The 20362-nt window shown below is 42.5% G+C and overlaps 1 protein-coding gene across 11 annotated transcripts in view; it reads right to left on the bottom strand.

Moving 5' to 3' along the window:
- The window catches only part of raraa (retinoic acid receptor, alpha a), a 524616-nt gene that overhangs the window by 124286 nt on the left and 379968 nt on the right, over positions 1-20362 (bottom strand). Inside the window, exon 1 of one of the 11 annotated variants that reach the window (XM_078424860.1) lies at positions 3871-4221. The exons of 9 other annotated variants lie outside the window; for them this stretch is intronic. In XM_078424860.1, coding sequence (XP_078280986.1) covers positions 3871-4027 — 157 coding nt within the window. In that variant the 5' untranslated portion in view covers positions 4028-4221. Of the gene's footprint in view, positions 1-3870; positions 4222-20362 lie in introns of those variants that run through there. One more of the 11 variants, XM_078424861.1, reaches the window with a different exon arrangement.

Genomic DNA, 20362 nt, shown 5'->3' on the forward strand with positions numbered 1-20362 from the left:
TTAAAGAGTGAACCATTTAGATTAATCCCATTTCTGAGAAAGGAATTTGAACCCTTGGTTTCTGGCGCACTTGCGTAGTAACCGAGCAAAGACGTAGTAGAATGAAAGAACACGGAGCCTCCAATTATAAGCTAGGCCCTCGAGTACTGCAAAAAATGGTGTGGTGATTTTGAATAACATTCTCAGTAAAAGCTGATAGAATATATTTAATTAAAAACCTAACGGACCATTCTGTATTTATTCTAAGGGGCAGCATTTTGCGTGCTTTTGAGTCTGCATTAAAAACGATTATGGCGCAGTTAAATTGATAAAAAGCATCAATAATCACACTTAAGAGACTTTCAAATGCCCAATTGTATCTGAAGGGAATGATTCAGGATTTTACTTATACAGTGCCCTCCATAATGTTTGGGACAAAGACCCATCATTTATTTAATTGCCTCTGTACTCCACAATTTGAGATTTGTAATAGAAAAAAAATCACATGTGGTTAAAGTGCACATTGTCAGATTTTAATAAAGGCCATTTTTACACATTCTAAAAAATTACAGCAGTGTTTATACATAGTCTCTCCATTTCAGGGCACCATAATGTTTTGGACACAGCAATGTCATGTAAATCTAAGTAGTCCTGTTTAGTATTTTGTTGCATATCCTTTGCATGCAATGACTGCTTGAAGTCTGCTATTCATGGACATCACCAGTTGCTGGGTGTCTTCTCTGATGATGCTCTGCCAGGCCTGTATTGCAGCCATCTTTAGCTTATGCTTGTTTTGGGGGCTAGTCCCCTTCAGTTTTCTTTTCAGCATATAAAAGGCATGCTCAATTGGGTTCAAATCGGGTGATTGACTTGGCCACTCAAGAATTGACCATTTTTTAGCTTTGAAAAACTCCTTTGTTGCTTTAGCAGTATGCTGGAATCATTGTCTATACACTTCAGAATTTATTATGCTACTACCATCAGCAGTTGTATCATCAACGAAGATAAGTGAGCCAGTACCTTCAGCAGCCATACATGCCCAGCCCATAACACCCCCACCACCATGTTTCACAGATGAGGTGGTATGCTTTGGATCTTGGGCAGTTCCTTCTCTCCTCCATACTTTGCTTTTGCCATCACTCTGATATGTTAATCTTTGTCTCATCTGTCCACAAGACCTTTTTCCAGAACTGTGGTTGCTCTTTTATGTACTTCTTGGCAACCTGTAACCTGGCCATCCTATTTTTGCGGCTAACCAGTAGTTTGTATCTTGCAGTGTAGCCTCTGTATTTCTGTTCATGAAGTCTTTTGCGGACAGTGGTCGTTGACAAATCCACACCTGACTCCTGAAGCGTGTTTCTGATCTGTCGGACAGGTGTTTGGGGATTTTTCTTTATTATAGAGAGAATTCTATCATCTGCTGTGGAGATCTTCCTTGGCCTGCCAGTCCCTTTGTGATTAGTAAGCTCACCAGTGCTCTTTTTCTTCTTAATGATGTTCCAAACAGTTGATTTTGGTAAACCTAAGGTTTGGTTAATGTCTCTAACAGTTTAATCTTGTTTCTCAGTCACATAATGGCTTATTGACTTTCACTGGCACAACTTTGGTCCTCATGTTGATAAACAGCAAAACAAGTTTCCAAAGGTGATAGAAAGATTGGAGGAAAGACTAGGTGCTGATAGCTGCTCTCTTATACCTGCATTAAGGAGGCAATTAAACACACCTGAGCAATTACAAATGCCTGTGAAGCCATGTGTCTCAAACATTATGGTGCCCTGAAATGGGTACTATGTATAAACACAACTGTAATTTCTACATGGTGAAACCAAAATGTATAAAAATGGCCTTTAATAAAATCTGACAATGTGAACTTTAACCACATGTGATTTTTTTTCTATTACAAATATCAAATTGTGGAGTACTGAGGCAAATAAATAAATGATGGGTCTTTGTCCCAAACATTATGGAGGGCACCGCAAATCGTTCCACTTTGCTCTTACTTTGTTCAAAAGGTCTCTTTCTACCATACCTCTGCCAACCAATTACTTTGTAACCCCTGAGCAGTACTACTGCAAATCAAGCTATATTGGATATTGAAGCCAAAATAGTATGGGAGATGTTTGGGAATTAAAACAAAACATGGAAAAAAAAAGCAGAAATGTCTCTCCTTCCACTCTACTCTCCCAACTTTGCTCCGTTTGTCCCCATTTTACCTCTCTCCTGATCTGTCTCTTCCTATCACCCGCCAGCCACTAACTCCCAATTTTACATTTTTCTTTTGTAAACCAGCATCTGCAGTTCCTTGCTTCTACATTTCAAATTAACGTAATCCTATTCCAATAAGCAAACCATTTTTGGAACAATAGCAGTTTTCGCATAAATGAAACATTTTCGATTATTAGCCTGCATATCCCAGATCTCAAAGAAAGAACGATTGTTGGCAATTTCAGCCCAGTAAAGAGTTTCTGTCGATCGCATCTTGCGAGGAGACAGCAATGTGCCAGCGCCACATGTGTATACTGTTGCAATCCACTTCCTTTTGGTGACGGGAGAAGTGGATTTATGGTTCTCCTGTCAGAATAAGGAAGCCGGATTTTGGTAAAGAGTAAATCTGTGGAGCTGGAGCAGAGAGCAAGCTTTCCCATGTGATCCCGTTGCACAGAAACCGGGCAAGCAAGCAGAAGGAAGCAACTTCTAACAGCTCGCGTCATTTTAGTCATAATGTTTTGCAAGTAACCCAATGAGAGATTTATGACGTTGCAATGTTTCCACAACTAATAGAATTACAGTGTGTGTTTTAAAACAGAAGGTAGTTTTTCAACAGGTTTACAACAGCCACAGGAGTGTATTAAACGAGAGAGCGCCTGCTGCAAGTAAACTAAAACACAGAAACATGAAACTAGAAAAAACATGTTAAATGCACACACCGTCGCTGTGATGTCCGTTGGGCTATGCCCTCGGTTAAAAACCTCAATTATCACACAAAAGCATCTTGCATTTGCATTGCCGTGAATAACAAAGAATCTCGGCGTGCATTTTCTATTCAAATTATTGATTCAAATGCATGGGAGGCGAGAATGAGGAGCATCAATGAACAACCGCTGTAGGAAGCGGTTTGCATAACTGCACGAAATTCACAAGCAGGGAGAAACTAATGCAATTTACACCGATCACAAGCACACTGGGGCAGGAGACATTACACTCTAATCAGGAACACATTAAAGTTGCCCCCAGTTCTCTGCAGACAGAGTACCCTCTTAAACAGGAGATCTAAGTTTATTACTGTGCCTGCAGTGCAGGAATGTGAGGCTCGGCGCTGAGCTGAAAGAAGCGGGGAAGAAGGAATTGTGTGTGTGTGTGTGTCTTTAATCCTGTCGCTGATCTCTTGTTTTTGTCAAGAATTCGTGCCTTCCACTGTATCTATCGCTTTCCAGGACCGTGGTTTGTTGAATATGCAAGACCGGCAGTATGAATATTCCACCGACTCTGACAAAATCCATTACAAAACCCTGGTCACTTCTTTTGAAATTTATCTTTCACGGCTTAGTGAAAGCTAAATTAGTTACATTGTTGACTGTGAATCACAGAACATTTGTTAAGCCTCATATTTTGTCTTTTCTCTCTCTCTCTCAAAATAAAACTTGTGCAGTTTGGTGACTTTTTCTTCAAATTGTTTTTTTCTCTCATCATTCTTCGCCAAAGGGATTGTTTGTTATTAAACAAGTTTAAATAAAACTCCTATGATTCTCAATAAAAGGAGAGTTTAAAATAGAGGAAATCTGCTACAACACACACACATATTAAAAAAACTCCCATGAAAATGATCACAGCTCCCTGGAGAGAAAAAACTAAAAAGGATTAGTGTGGATGAAATGAGTTTGTGGTACGTACACTGAGAGTTGGGTAGCCTCTGCCATTCTTTGTGTCTGATCCCAATGAAGCAATGGGAACTCGATCCTTTTCCCTGCAGCATGCAGGAGGGACTTTGAGAGTAAAAATCCACCAGCTGTCCGGGATTTACTGTCAGCACGTCCATACAGTCAAACATTGCGAAACGAAGCAGGAGTAACAAAAAATTGCAACACAAGAAAAAAATGGCAACAATCCACCACCGTCCTCTTTCCCCTCTCTCCCTCTTTTCTTTGCTTCCGTCGAGCAGGGGTCGGGGGTAGATTGCAAATTAGCACCAGGCTTTTTCCACACAGCAAGACCACTGCATCAGAAGAGGACAACAAGGTCGCCAGAAGAAGAGGCAGCAGGGATCATGTTTGAGGTCTGTTTCTGTTGTTGTGACTGGGACCCAGAATCATGGTCAGTCTCAGCTGCTCAAGCCGGTGATCCAGTAATCAATCCAAATAGTTCATTTACTATTTAAATATCTCGACACCGCCAAGATCCCCCCCCCCAAAAAGGGAGGCAGGCGCAGTCCTGCTGGAGCGGAATAATATCACCAATTCCACTGCTTCGCCTCTCTCCGAACAGCCCCACAGTCTCAATGCATCTTCCTCAAACGCCTCTTCAAATGCCCGCGTTATCCTGATAGATGAAAACACTCGAGTTTAGACAGTATTTGCTGTAGTGTCCCCTTCCCTGCGATCTTGAGCAAGATGTCTTGGTGCTCTGTGTGTATCTCTCCTCCCTCCCTCCCTCCCTCTCTCTCTCTCTCTCTCTTTCTCTCTCTCTGTCACTGGGTTAAAAGGATTCATTTGCTTAATATATGCGCCTGAACTCTCACCGAACCCTTTCCCTGGCAGCTAACCTTCAAATGACCCTTCACCATTCTGACATCACATTCAGTCCCTCTCAATCTTCTCTTTTTCTCCCTCGGTGCTGCAAATATTCTTGTCAATCAGACCAGAGACAAGAGACGGTCTCCTGCAGCCAGCAACTCGGGGAAGCACAGAAACAAGGATAACAAGAAGCTGATGGGGCTTTACTCTCTGGACAATCCATACAAAAGATAATAAATAGCTTTTCTGATGGGTCATTTATAATTTTCACACAGCAGTTTGAAAAAAAAAATTAACACAAGGTCTGGAAAGGAAAACCCGAGACTGGAGCTGCTTTGTTAATGTGGGAGCCCCAACTGTGCAGGTTACAAAGTTATTGATATATTTCTTTTACGCAAAATATCTGATCTAAATCCCCTCGGCGTTTCTAGATTCATTAGAATCTAGAAATTTGCAGCAAAATAATTTGATCTTATCAAACAGTGTTAAATAGCTGCAATGAAAGGCGACAATTTTTTTTTTTTGCTGCTCATTGTACTACTCTGGGGAAGCAAAGACTGTCATAATATACAGTAGTGAATGAGGATAAAGTAATGGGATACACCAGCGTTTTTCTGTGTCTATCTGTTTGAGGTTGACTAGTTCGGTCTGCGGGTGTCCTAATAATAACGGTGGTGAGTGTACCATGAGTTGAGAGACTAAATTGAACGGCGCGTCGAAGCAGCGATCATGATAATGGCTATGTTTGAATTCAATGATTCTTCTGGCAAAACATTTAGCCCATGTTATAGTTACTGTTTTATTTTTATAAAACACTTACGAACCTAAGTAGAAAGGAAAAAAATCCAAAAGCGATGGCACCATCAAGACTACATTAATCAGAGAGCAGAAATCAAGGAGAATGAACGACTATTATATTTTCCATTATTCACATGAAAGCTTTAAGATTTTAAGAGGACGGAATGACAGAGGTATGAAAAGAATGAAATGAGAGGTAGGGTGATGATCATGCATTTAAGGCCTTTCACAGCCCCAGGGCATCCCCAGTGATGCAGGAGGTGTTGTAATGTATTCGATTTAAGCCTATATTTTGCTAAAGTTGCACAAGTAACAATGAGATAACTACCAGATAACTTTGTTACAACATAAACATAGGACAGAACATTGCAAACTTCCATCCACTCTCCTTCACATTTTTCCCCCGGGATATTTTACATGCACCTATCTCGATTTGGTGAGGACCACACATACAATGCTGTGCACTCCTAGATTATTTGTTATCAGGCAACCTAGTCATCTTGTCACCAACTAAAGAGCGGTCCAGATCTACCATCTACCTCATTGGAGCCCCTTGGACAATCTTTGATCAGACTTAACTCGACTTTATCTTGCACAAAACATTATTCCTTTTATCTTGTATCTGTGCACTGTGGACGGCTTGATAGTTTAGTTTAGTTTAGAGATACAGCGTGGAAACAGGCCCCTCGGCCCACTGGGTCCGCGCCGACCAGCAATCCCCACACATTAACACTATCCTACACCCACTAGGGACAATTTTTATATTTATTACATTTACCAAGCCAATTAACCTGCAAACCTTTATGTGTTTGGAGTGTGGGAGGAAACCGAAGATCTTGGAGAAAACCCACGCAGGTCACGGGGAGAACGTACAAACTAACTACAGACAGCACCCATAGTCGGGATTGAACCCGGTTCTCCAGCGCTGCATTCGCTGCAAAGCAGCAACTCTACCGCAGCGCAACCGTGACCGTAATCATGTATAGTCTTACAGATGACGGGATAGCATGTAACAGAAAAGCTTTTCACTGTACCTCGATATACGTGACAATAAACTAAACAAAACTTATATGTTAAAGTTGAATGCACAATCTTCGATTGTGAAATAAGTGTAACCATTACACAGAACATGTTGATGATGCATCTGAATCTAGGGAGAAAATTACCAATGGATTGACTTACAATAATTTTGTGAAATAATTGTACTAATATTAAATGCAATTCTACATGGCTAGAAATGGGATTACACCCAGAATACTAAAAGTAAAAGTCAATACAGACTTCTGTATCGATTGTTTAGGAAGGAACTGCAGATGCTGGTTTACACCGAAGATAGACACAAATGCAGGAGTAACTCAGCGGGACAGGCAGTGTCTCTGGAGAGAAGGAATGGATGATGTTTCGGATTGAGACCTTTCTGAAGAAATACTGCCTGTCCCGCTGAGTTACTCCAGCATTTTGTGTCTGTCTTCTGTATCGATTGTACTTCTATGAGGTGAAGACTGTTTCAGGAAGAATACCCTGTCTGTACTTTTGGAAAAATACTCTCCACCCTATTTTCTTGATAATTTGCAGGAGCAAAACATTTAATAAAGTCAGATTTACAGGACTATTCATTAATGCTGAATGGAGACATAATCATACATAAAACACAAACTCTGCCTTGGATATTGGTCCAGAGAGACTATGGTCCCCACATCTAAAATAAAAACAGGAACATGAGTGAGACCAAGCCTATAATTTTATTGCAGACATTCAGATAATAGCCACAAGATGTTTGTGGGTTTCCTTTTTAAAAGAGTATTGTAATTTAACCATCCTTGGGATATCTGTTAATCTCAATTTACTAAGCATAAGTCTGAACTGTTTTTTTTTCCTCCAAATAGAAACCTGAAAAACATTAAAAAATATATATATTGTAACATCGTTTATTTTTTACTATTGCAGCCCATTCTATATCCGTGGATGTGTTGTGAACTTTCTCGAGATGCTTTTGCTATTTTAGTAAATATAAATACGTTGATGTTATTGTGTGGTGTGAGCTGACTCAATGAAAGAGAGCAGGATTGAGCTCCTGACTGCATCATATCCAAGGTTAAGTGGGTTTATTTTCATCACAGACCTAGAACCCCAAATTTTTATATTTCCCAGGAAATTACATACGTCGAGTCACGGGAAGCGTTTAGAATTGCCTCGTTATGCTGCTCCACCCAACATGCGCCTAAGGCAAAAGTACAAAGTGCTGGAGGAACTCAGCGGGTGAGGCGGCATCTGTGGAGAAAATAAACAGCAAAACCCAAAACGTTGTCTGTTCATTGCCTCTCAGTTTCTTCCAGCACTTTAGTTTAGTTTAGTTAGGAGACCGAGCACGGAAACAGGCCCTTCGACTCACCGAAACCACACCGATCAGCAATCTGTATCGATTGTACACTCGCGCTATCCTACACACTTGGGACAATTTACAGTTTTTATCAAAGCCAATTAACCTACAAACCTGTTCGTCTTTGGAGTGTGGGAGGAAACCAGAGCACCCAGGAAAACCCACGCGGTCACGGGGCGAATGTACAAATTCAGTACAGACAGCACCCGTAGTCAGGATCGTACCTGGGACTCTGGCGCTGTGAGGCAGCAGCTCTACCAGTGAGCACCTGTGTGTTTTGCTCCAGATTCCAGTATGTCTAGTTTGCTGCGTTTCCATCATGAGTTTGGGACAGTCTCCAAAGGACAGTTGTTCTCTTCTCCCCCGTTGCTTTTGCATATTAATTTGCATCATCGATGGGGTTTTATGGTTCAATCAAATTTGGTGGCTGTTGAGTTGATTTTGTGTTACAAATGTGGCCAGTGGTCCTATCTCAAAGTTAAATTAAAAACTGGTGAGTTTATACAAAACAATACAAACACGGATTTAAGTCAGGCACTTTGAAATAGCCTTCCTCACAATTAGTAATGCCAGTGTGAAAGAAATGGCGCCATTAGTGAGATTTGACATGTTTAACTGCCATTGAATCTGATTTTGTCTTCTCAATATTCCTACATAATCGTTCTGCCCTTGATGTGGGACACATTCAAAAACCTGCATCCGTCTTCATTTTAAAGTTATCCCCCGATCAAAATGAGGTGTGATCATTTAACAGCTGTAAACGATAGTCAGAGTCATAGAGTCATACAGCGTGGAAACAGGCCCTTCTGCCTAACTTGCCCACACCGACCAACATGTCCCATCTACACTAGTCCAACTTGCCTGCGTTTCGCCCACGTCCCTCTAAATCTATCAGTTATGTAACAAGACCAGGACAGTGGGGCTGCAATAAGTCGTTGGAACTCAGTCAAGACATTGAGAAACAATCCAGTAAATTTCAAGTGCTTCCTAACAGAGACAGAAAGAAAACCAGACACCAGCTAACCTAGAACACAAATCGAGTCTGGTTTGCTGTGTAGCAGTTCTGCCAAAAGAACATTTCCACCCCTTACATGGACTCATATGTAGCTAATGGAAACTTGTGCTGCATTTATGACATTATGATCGTTAGAAGGAGCCTTGTCTTCATTAGAAGCTTGGGAGCAAAAGAATTTACAATTCCCTTGGATGCCACTTGGCACATCTCAAAACCATGGTGCCCCACTCAGTTGCCATCAGCAAAAAATACCACCGTCAGAAAGAAACAGTGGCAAAAGCTGCTATTTGCACTTTATTCTCTTGGTTATGGGTAGTTTGTGCTCCTACGCCGTCAGTCCATAGAGATCAGTAACGTGGTATGTATACTGTTTTATCTACATGGACTAATAGCACAACATTTCCGTGTTCGAAAGTCGAAGTGAGGATCCGTGTTGCAACTTCAGTGCAAATTTCCGATCTGCAATGCAGTCATGGCAATGGTCAGGTGTCCAACCCAACAACACAGTAAACAAAGTTATGGTCGAAACAATATTCTCGGCATTAATGTGAGCATTGTACAAGAGGACAATGTAAGAAACTAATCATTGATTTACAGAGCTAAGGGCACAAACCTCCCACTGATATCAGAGGGATTGTCATGTTCACTGCTGAGAAGAGCGATCGGCATGTTTTCTGTTAAAAAGGTGCTCGTCAGGAAGAAGCTGTGACTTTAAATTACCATTTGAACAGGGTCTGTGGGGTTCCTAATGTATTTGCAAGTTAGGGAAAAAGAAAATCTCCCACCGCTTGCCACAGTTCCATCAGAAGTAGCTGGCCTTGTGAATGGGGGGCCTGTGATGGGTTACCACCCTTCGCCTACTTTGCATACAACAATAGCAAACCTCCAGAAGAAAAGGACTCTTTGAAGACCTTACCACGGAATTTGTGCACACTCAAAATTATTAGTGACATAGAAGAGGAATTTTGGACTCAAGGCTGACAACAATTTTATCCTTTTGCTTTAAATGGAGGCTTTTTTGAAAAACATTTGGCAAACTATTCGCTCGCTGAAGGAGAATGGGGAGTGGCTTAGATAAAGCCAGAACAAGTATGCTGAAAACAACATGCTATTTAGATTCAATTAAATTGGATTAAAAGGTCAGTTTCCTCCCAAATTCAACATCCATGGTAGAAATTATGGGTGGGAAACATTCCTGCCGGGAACAATGGTCCATCTCATGTTGCCTCGAAATAGCAATATTCACTTGACTTTCTCCGTCTTGCATAGCAATTACATGTGTGAGTGAAAGATGACCATTGAGTATCGGTGGGGCGGGAGGTAAATAAGATACTCAAGAAATTTTGTGTGGTGGCGCTGATTAATTCTTTAAGATGAATTTAGAAACGGCATTCACAGCAGCCAGGACAATTCCCCAACATTCCCATCCACGCGGTTTTAAGGCCATACTACGCAACATTTTCCAGTGCCATGGCTTCTTGGACTTCGTTTGGGGAAAAAAAATAAAGAGCAGATTTTAAACTAAATTTTAGACTAGAAGACAAACATAACAGACTGAACACACTGTGTAGGAAGGAACTGCAGATGCTGGTTTACATCGAAGATGTACACAAAATGCTGGAGTAACTCAGCGGGACAGGCAACATCTCTGGAGATGCTGCCTGTCCTGCTGAGTTACTCCAGCATTTTGTGTCTACAGACTGAACACACTGGACAGAACTCACTTCCTTTGCTCTTTCTTCCAAGTGTTGGAAGAAAACCACCAGTTAACGCAGCAGTAGCAGCAGGCATGATGTCCGTGATGGACAGGGATTCAACTATGAGTGATACACATTTGCAACAGGCCAGTGAGCAACTTATTTATATCTCATTTGCCGCAAACAATACATTCGTCATTTAAAGAAAGAAGCGACACAAAGTGCTAGAGTAACTCGGCGAGGCAGGCAGCATCCTTGGAGAACGTGGATAGGGTCAGGACCCTTCTTCAGATCTCGTGTCTCTTTTTTATGAACCAGTATCTGCCAGTTCCTTGTTTCTACGTTAATACATTCCTGATGTATTGAAGGAGAGTAAATGACTCTCACCCTGACAGCAATGCTACCCTGCCTTCGGTATAAACTCAACTAGATACAAGAATAAGTAACATTCATGACCACTAACAAGAGATAAACACTCCGCCACCTCCAGTTTCAATTCCATTTGGAATATTTTGGAGGACCAAGAACCAAGAACCATTTTCAAAGCAGTCGCACTATTCAACATACATACAGAGTGATAGGTACATAGGGCCATGAGCCTCAATGATATACCAAACATTTTCCCAATGTATTCACAAATCAGCTGCAAATAATGTTTGCATCGGAGACAGAGAAAATAACAAGGTAATTAAAAGGTCTGAAGAAGGGTCTTGCCCCGAAACGTCACCCATTCCTTCTCTCCAGAGATGCTGCCTGTCCCGCTGAGTTACTCCAGCATTTTGTGTCTCCCTTTGATTTAAACCAGCATCTGCAGTTCTTTCCTACACAAGGTCATTACAAGGCTTAGTACAGAAAATTGTGCTAAAAGTTTTGAAATAAATCACCACCTTACGTAGAAGTTAGATATTTAAGGTATTTTATCGGAATTCTCCATTAATTTGCGAAGATGTTTATGTTGTTAAAATCAATGTTTATGTTGTTAAATTAAATGATGAATGAACGAAAAGAAAAAATGGTTCAAGGTAAAGCATATGGATGTCGACATATCAGCCATCTTGGTTAAAGTCTGAGATTGCCATTCGCTGCGTTGTGAAGGTCAAATTACACGGGTGGTGTCAATATATGATGCTTCAGAGTGTTTGGGATCACCAATGGGGCTATTTCTCTGCTCATCAGCAAGACTGAGGAAAGCCTCAATGTTGTTTGTTATCAAAATCTACAGGAAAATGAGCGATCCTTCAGGGCACCATTACAGGCATAATGTGATCAGCAGAATTAGTCTTCCGCTGCAGCTTTGCTCAGTTTCCCAGACAACAGAAGGTTCAGTATCAAGCTCAATAGGGTCACTGCAGTGTTTGGCAATGAGGTTGACCTAAGATTGCAACACAGGCCTCCCCATCTAGCGGGACAGCATAGCCAAGATGGTGTACACGCTGAGAGACCAACTCGAGAGTTTTTGTTAAATATAAAGAGAATCGTTTAGAGCTAATTACAAAGTCTTACATAGACACTGATTACAACACACCTCTTCATTAAGCATGAACTAAAAACAAGATTTTTTTAAAAATGTAATGGATCGTCGTTGACCAAATACTTTTGAGCATGGAATCTCACTTATCCAAACCCTTCGTACTCATTACTCATAAAGGCCAACCGCGAGGAACAGTGCAGTGACAACAATGAATAGTGGCCATTAATCATACAAAGAAAGAAAAAAATAAAGCTAAACCAGTTTACCATTGATCATGGGGATGGACAAAGGCACAGAGACGATGACTTTTATCTTCAAACACATCCCAGATTTTTCATAAAATATAAAAGAAAAGAAAAGAAAAGAAATTGAAGGGGAAAAGACTGAAATTCTTTGTTGGCTCAATGTTTTTTAAATCGTTCTTTTTAACTTGAAATGTCCTGAATAATATTTAACTTGATTCTCTGTTCTGCTGCTTTCTCATCAATCTACCTATCACCTCTTCCTTTTATCTATTTCATACTATTGTAATGCACTATTCAATCAGCACCCCAATCAAATATTTAGGCTTTTGTGCTTCTCACTATCTGTGCCCTTTGGTTCAAAGGGTGTCATTAATCCAACTCATCGTGAACTATACGAAGGAGTTTCAGAAGAAATATTCAACGTATCCAGAGCCCACCAGTAACAAAGGGACAGAAACCAGTGGCCTCTGGTTGCCGTTCCACTGCAGAGGAGTGATGGAGGCCAACGGGCAAGAGAGATAAGTGCTGCCACTGGGTTAATCTTGCACTCTGTGTAAGAAAGACCTGCAGATGCTGGTTTAAATCGAAGATAGACACAAAATGCTGGAGTAATTCAGCGGGACAGGCAGCATCTCTGGAGAGAAGGAAAGGGTGACGTTTCGGGTCGAGACCCTTCTTCTGAAGAAGAGATCTCCAGAGATGCTGCCTGTCCTGCTGAGTTACTCCAGCATTTTGTGCCTGTCTTTAATCGTGCACTCTGGTACCAATACATAATCACGGGGGTAAAGTATTTTCTTAGTCGCTTCGTATCGGCGCACTAAATAAAGCAAATGCAACTCACAAAATGGAACCTTAAAACCTCGCTGCAAATATACGACCAAACAATAATCAATGATCAATTTCCCTCCTGGGATAAATTTCTATCGTGTCGAATCGTATCGTAGCTATATCTGCATGTGTGTTTCACACCAACGGCAGAAATGATTTATGAAAATTTCACTTATGGGGTTAACAGGAAGAAGAAACAAAGAACTATTGTTTTTCTTAAGCATTTCACAGTACATTTTGAACTGCACCTACATTCTGATGTAGGCAGCCAATTTGTGTACAAGTCCAACAAAAGAAAAGTAATATAATTTATCAGAATCCTGCGTCTTAAGAGCTGGTCGAAGAATAAGGTTTATCTAGGAATTCATAAAAATAAAAACCCACTTCTCCTTTAATGCTGCAGTGTTTTCTTTAATGACTATCTTGGAGGCAGGCAGGCTTGGATTAATGTAGAAATAAGGAACAGCAGATGCTGGTTTGCAAAAATAAAAAGACACAAAGTGCTGGAGTAACTCAGCGGGTCAGGTGGCATGTCTGGGGAAAGGCGCTAAATGCTAGAGTAACTCAGCGGGTTAGGCAGCATCTCTGGGGAAAAGGAGCAGGTGACATTTCAGGTTGGAACCCTTTTCAGACTGAAAGTTAGAGAAAGCCAGAACAAAACAGTGCCAGCAACAGATCTCTGGAGAACATGGACAGGTGACGTTTTGGTTCGGGACCCCCTTTCACTCATTCAAAAGGTCGCACCTCCGGCAGAACAGCCCTTTCTTGAATACTGCACTCAAGTAAATGCCAGACTGGAGTCCTCACTCAAATCTGTGAAATGGATGCTTAAACCTATGAATGATTTTGGGGCAAGGGTGCTAACACCTAACCCAAAGATGATAAGTTGTAGTGCAAACATTCTTGATCTTAAGGGGTGGCACGGTGGCGCAGCGGTAGAGTTGCTGCCTAACAGCACCTTCGATCCAGACTACGGGTGCTGTGTGTACGGAGTTTGTGCGTTCTCCCGTGACTGCCTGGGTTTTCCCCCCACACTCCAAAGACGTACAGGTTTGTAGGTTAATTGGCTTTGGTAAAAATTGTAAATTGTCCCTGGTGTGATCGCTGGCCACCACGGGCTCGATGGGCCGAAGGGCCCGTTTCCGTGCAGTATCTCTAAACTAAAACTAAACTATCTGTACTGAAAAAGTATGACCCCACAATATAACCAGCAGGATGACTCCCACAAGTGAATTTAAGCTGAAGTATCCGTTAATATTTGCACCTTTACACCATTCTAATTTAAAGTGCGCGAGACCCAGTAGCATTGCAGAGGATAGACAATAGACAATAGGTGCAGGAGGAGGCCATTTGTGTCCCCTTTTCCTAATTTGACACCATTCAGATAATATTCTCTCTTCCTATTCTTACCACCAAAGTGGATAACCTCACACTTATCCACATTAAACTGCATCTGCCATGCATCTGCCCACTCACACAACCTGTCCAAGTCACCCTGCAACCTCATAGCATCTTCCTCACAGTTCACACTGCCATCCAGCTTTGTATCATCTGCAAATGTGCTAATGTGTCCTATTGAATCTGTACCAAGAATAATCCAGCTAAACCAATTACCCTGCTCTCTCCTTGTACAGGCATTTATCCAAATCCTTTTTGAGTCTGTTTCCACCCACATGTTAGGCAGAAATAACGTAAGAAAACTTTACCTTCAAGTTGCGTCTAATTCTTTTGCCAATCTCTGGCTATTAAATCTTTCAGCCATCGGAAGCAGTGTCTCTGGTTTACTCTTCATTACTTAAGACATTAAACAATTCAAACACGAGAGAAGAGCAACATTAACACAATGCCCAAGGTGCAGCTGTGTATACAGTGTGACTTTAAAAAGCAAGTTCCCTATCTCCTGCACCCAAACAGCAGCCTTGGCAACACATGGGATGTTCTTTTCAGCCGCGAACAATAGAATAGTTGGTGCAATTTTTATCAAATCACTTTCTTTTAATATAACCCCATCAGTTGCCAGGCTGTTACCTTTTTTGTAAATCACATGGACAGATAGGGTTCACATGTCCAGGGTCAGTGCAGAAATAATTGAATAAGTTTGAAATAATCTCAATCATTCTTAATTATTTCACAAACTCTCCATCCAGTCCCACTAACTTGCTGTCAGCTGAATAACATCCATTTAACAGCCTCAGTGGTAGCTTTCATTCACCAGGAATCCTCTCTGGCGTGACTGAAAATTGAATTATCATGTTGAGGCAAAGGGATATTGGTGCATAGTGGCACTCTCCAGTTTTATTCTTCCACATGTTCATCATAGGAGATAACAAGACTTGTCGTGCATGCTAACGATAACCTTTCAGTTGTCTCATTGCAATCCTTATCTCAACCACTGATGTGTCATCAAGCCATATTTGTATCAATAATGATGCTTAGAACAGATACCTGGGAATGAGGAAATAGAAAGGACCTCCAATTGAGGGGTGGCAGCGCTCAGATAACTTTAAGCACACGAATGTAAACAGAATCCTGAATCTGGTTGGATCTTCAACGTGCCGGCATGAAATACCGATGCAGCTTTTGCACTTATTTTAAAGGAAATTTTGAGTGTTCAGGGTGGCACAGTGACACAGGGGTAGAGTTGCTGCCTTACAGCGCCAGAGACCATGGTTCGATCCTGACTACAGGTGTTGTCTGTCCGGAGTTTGAGCGTTCTCCCAATGGCCGCGTGGGTTCTCTCCAGGTGCTCCGGCTTCCTCCCACACTCCAAAGACGTTCAGGTTTGTAGTTTAATTGGTTTCTGTATGTTGTAAATTGTCCCCAGTGTGCAGGCTAGTGTGCGTGGGGTGATCGCTGGTCGGTGCGGACTTGGTGTGCCGAAGGGGCCTGTTTCCGCGCTGCATCTCTAAAGTAAAGTCTAAAGTCATAGGTGGACAGGGTTCTGCAGTGTGGGAGTGGAAGGGCCAGTCTCGGACAAAAGCACGCGAGGTGCCGCTGGACAATTCCAGCAGCACCAGCTCTACGCAGGGATTGAAGCCGTATCATGAACTATTTTGCGCATTGATATTTCTTTTCCTCCTGACTCACCCTCAGGCACGGGTCAGTAACAGGCTTTAGTGTCTCTACCTATGTGGTCAGGGCAAATGACCCCAGTGGCCCAGACCTGAGCTACAATTGATCATTACCCATAACAAGACATGACCAAATGAGGACATTTGCTCAATTCCCCAGTGGGCAAATAACGCACAGCACTTAATATCCTTTTAGGGGAAGTTTTTTTTAGTAAATTGCACTGGAAAGTAACATGTATCTGTATTCATGTAACAGAACTCTTGTAGCTTCTCAAATATTTAATTTTAAGTAAGGTTTTTCAAAATGCAGGCAAATTCAGTGATGGCTAGCAGTTTCTGAAATGACGTTATTTGCCTTATTTTCCATTGCACCCATACCTCTCTATATTGTGCATTTAAAAAATATATATATATTTTTAGAGATTCAGCGTGGAAACAGGCCCTTTGGCCCACCGAGTCCACGCCGACCAGCGATCCCCGCAAATTAACACTATCCTACATACATCAGGGCAATTTACGAATACACCAAGCCAATTATCCTACATACCGGTACGTCTTTGGAGTGTGGGAGGAAACAAAGATCTCGGAGAAAACCCACATGGTCACGGGAAGTACGTACAAACTCCGTGCAGACAAGCACCCACAGTGGGGATGGAACCCGGGTCTCCGGCGCTGCAAGCACTGTAAGGTAACAACTCTACCGCTGCGCCACCGTGCCGCCCTGACAAATATGACAATACAATCAGCTTGATTACTCATTGATATCTGCAGCTGAAATGATGAGCAGTGTCCAGGTCAAGTGGAATTCCAGCTCAGTGCTGGATCTCATGGTTTCTGGGCCGGTCCAATTCTCGTGATTTGAACATGTCATTTAGTCTGCCACTTCAGCGCAGCATTGAGGAAGGCAACTGTCAGAGGTCCTGTCTTTTGGATGTTAAACTGACGCCCTGTATGCCCTCCCATGTTATTGCAAAGCAATCCACAATACTCTTCTGGAAAAAAAGAGCTGTGAAACTGCCACTGTCCTGGCCAATATTTCTCCATCACCCAACATCACTAAAGTAAATTACCTGCCTATTTACCTTGCTACATGTGGAGGTTTATTGTGTGTGTTTGCTGCCTCTTTTCACAAATTAATTGTTTTGCTACACCTTTGGGATGATGAGAGGACTTGTTAAAATGTAAGATATTTTTCTTCACCCAAAGGATGAACAGCATTGTACATTGCTTTTTGCTTTACAGTGTTTGCTGCACTGGTTTATATAATTTAGTATTTGACCTATTCTCACTGCCCTGCAATTTTCCAAACACCTTTAGATTATCTGCCAGTTGCAATACACATATACACAGCAAATTGGGTTGACTATTATTGAGTGTTTGACCTCTGTCTTATTCACTTATCTCGCAACACTGAGAGGTTTGTTTCAGCTACTGCAGTAACAGTAATGTTCCAAGCCATCAAGAATTCCAAGGACGAGCACTAAAAGTGAATGAGAAACCTAGATTCCGCTTTATTTAATGATACGATGACACTAGAGAGGCAGGGAATGATGGAATTCACAATCAACCAGCTCTGCTCTCACTCTTGGGGTCAAAAGGACCCGTGTAGTTTATGCTTCCTCTGATGGCAAATCGGAAATTCTGAGCCCATGTACATTGTTAGCATGGAAAGATATCACGCGCGCATAACGCACGCACGCGCAAACACATCCGTAAAAGAGCGCTCAGCAGACCCATCGTATCAATGCAATTCATGACAAACATGGGCCCCATGGCCTGTAAATCATCGTTTGAAACTTTGGCAGAAGAGAGAAATTAAAACCAAGGAGCAATAAGAAAAGATTCACAGGACAGAAGAAATCAGTTTTGAAACAGGGCAGCAGCAGCACAGTGGCGCAGCTGGCCGAGCTGTGTCCCACGGTGCCAGAGATCCGATTTCCACCCTGTGCTCGGGTGCTATCTGTGTGGAGTTTGCATGTTCTTGCTGTGATGGCTCGGGTTTCCTGCAGATGCTCCGGCTTCCCCCCACATCCCACAGACATGTGGGTTTGTAGGTTCATAGGCCTCTGCAAATTGCCCCCAGTGTGCAAGGAGTGGATGCAAAAGTGGGATAACATTGAACTCATGTAAACGGATGATGAATGGCCGGTGTGTGCAGGAAGGAACAGCAGACGCTGGTTTAAATTGAAGACAGGCACAAAATGCTGGAGTAAGTCGGCGGGTCAGGCAGCATCTCTGGAGAGAAGGAATGGGTGACGTTTCGGGTCGAGACCCTACTTCAGACTGATTAATAGTCGGGATGATTGATGGTTGGCCTGGACTCTGTGGGCCGAATGGCTCGTTTCCACGCTGCATCTCTAAACTAAACTTCATGGTGTTTGCCTGCTGACAATCTATTTAATGTTAACCTGCACCCCCCCCACCCCTCATACACAACCTACTTGAGTTTGTATTTGACGTGTGGGTTAATTCTTCCAGACTAACATAGACAGACCACATGCGAGTGAGAAACTATCGGAGCTAAGGGAACAGCCCACCACTTTCCCTGGAGACCTTTCCTCCAGCACTCGTTCAGAGTGTATGCATCACATTGAAGCCACACACTCCTTCCCCACTGCATGTCTGCTTTCTGGAAAAGATAATGTCGAGTTGTTTTTAATGATTCACGTTTTTCCAATACCTCCCCTGCCATTGATTCCTTCTCCACTCTTGATGACCGTCATTAACGGCCTTTCAATCAACTGGAGGACATCACCCTCCCGCCAAGAAGAATAAATGAGCATCGTGGCGGAAGAATCTTGTGGAACTGAAGATAGACGCAAAATGCTGGGGTAACTCCGCGGGGCAGGGAGCGTCTCTGGAGAGAAGGAACGGGTGACGTTTCGGGTCGAGACCAAGAATTCCTCCAGGATATTTTCCAAGACCAAGAATTTCTGAGATCCGCCGCATTGAATGTGAAGGTGCCATTTCATGCTGAAAGCTGGGCGATGCTGGTAAAGACAGTGTATGGTGCCCATCACTAGCTGCCCTTGGTAAGGGGATGGTTATCTACCAGCCTGTTATCTTATGGAGAAGATATTCCCATACTCCCGCGGAATTCCAGGATTTAGACCAGTGACAAAACAGAGTACATATCCGAATGAGGTTCCCTCCCATTTTACCCCCCTCTTTTCCTTGTACCCTACCTGGATACAGATTCATTTCCCCCTTTCTCCTTCCCCACCCTTCATCCCCCTCCGCCCCCTCTCCCTTCCCTTCTCCCTCCACCTCTATTCCTTCCTCTGGCTTCACGTCTCATACTTCTATTCTTATCTCATACTTTTTGCATTTCCATCTGGCCTGGTCTTTGTCCATCTGCCCATCAACCCCTTCCCTCCCCCTCTGTATCCTTCTACTATTTGCTAAGCTTTGTCGCGCCCCCACCTCTCTTCCAGCTTTCTCCGCCCCATACTACAATCATTCTGAAGAAGGGCCTAGACCCAAAATGTCGCCTAACCATGTTCTCCAGAGATGCTGTCTGACCCGCTGAGTTACTCCCAGCACTTTGTGTCTTTTTTTTTTCCCCTAAACTCTCCGGGTGAAAAAAAAATTCACCCAGGGAGTTGTGAATTTGTGGAATTCTCTGCCACAGAAGGCAGTGGAGGCCAATTCACTGGGTGAATTTAAAAGAGAGTTAGATAGAGCTCTGGGGGCTAGCGGAATCAAGTGGTATGGGGAGAAGGCAGGCATGGGTTACTGATTGTGGATGATCAGCCATGATCATAATGAATGGCGGTGCTGGCTCAAAGGGCCTAATGGCCTCCTCCTGCACCTATTTTCTATGTTTCCATGTTTCTGATTCTAATTGGAGGGGTACTTGCAGGAAGTGGTGTTTCTGTGCACCAACAGCCGCCTATCCTTCTTGTTGGCAGAGGCTGTGGGTTTGGGAAGTGCTACTGGAGTAATCTGAGTGAGTGATCGTAGTGCATGTTGCAGACACACAGCCACTCTGTATCGGTCAGAGGGAAAGTGTATTTTAAGATGTCAATTTGAATTAAACAGCCTTTGTCCTTGATGCTGTCAAGCTACATAATGCCTTTTAAAAAAATATTTGAACCAAGACCAGTCTGTGGACAGCCTACTTGGTTGCGGCAGGCTTCATATTTAAA

This window comes from Rhinoraja longicauda, chromosome 29 (assembly GCF_053455715.1).
Source record: "Rhinoraja longicauda isolate Sanriku21f chromosome 29, sRhiLon1.1, whole genome shotgun sequence".
In the NCBI taxonomy this organism is placed as follows: Eukaryota; Metazoa; Chordata; class Chondrichthyes; order Rajiformes; family Arhynchobatidae; genus Rhinoraja; species Rhinoraja longicauda.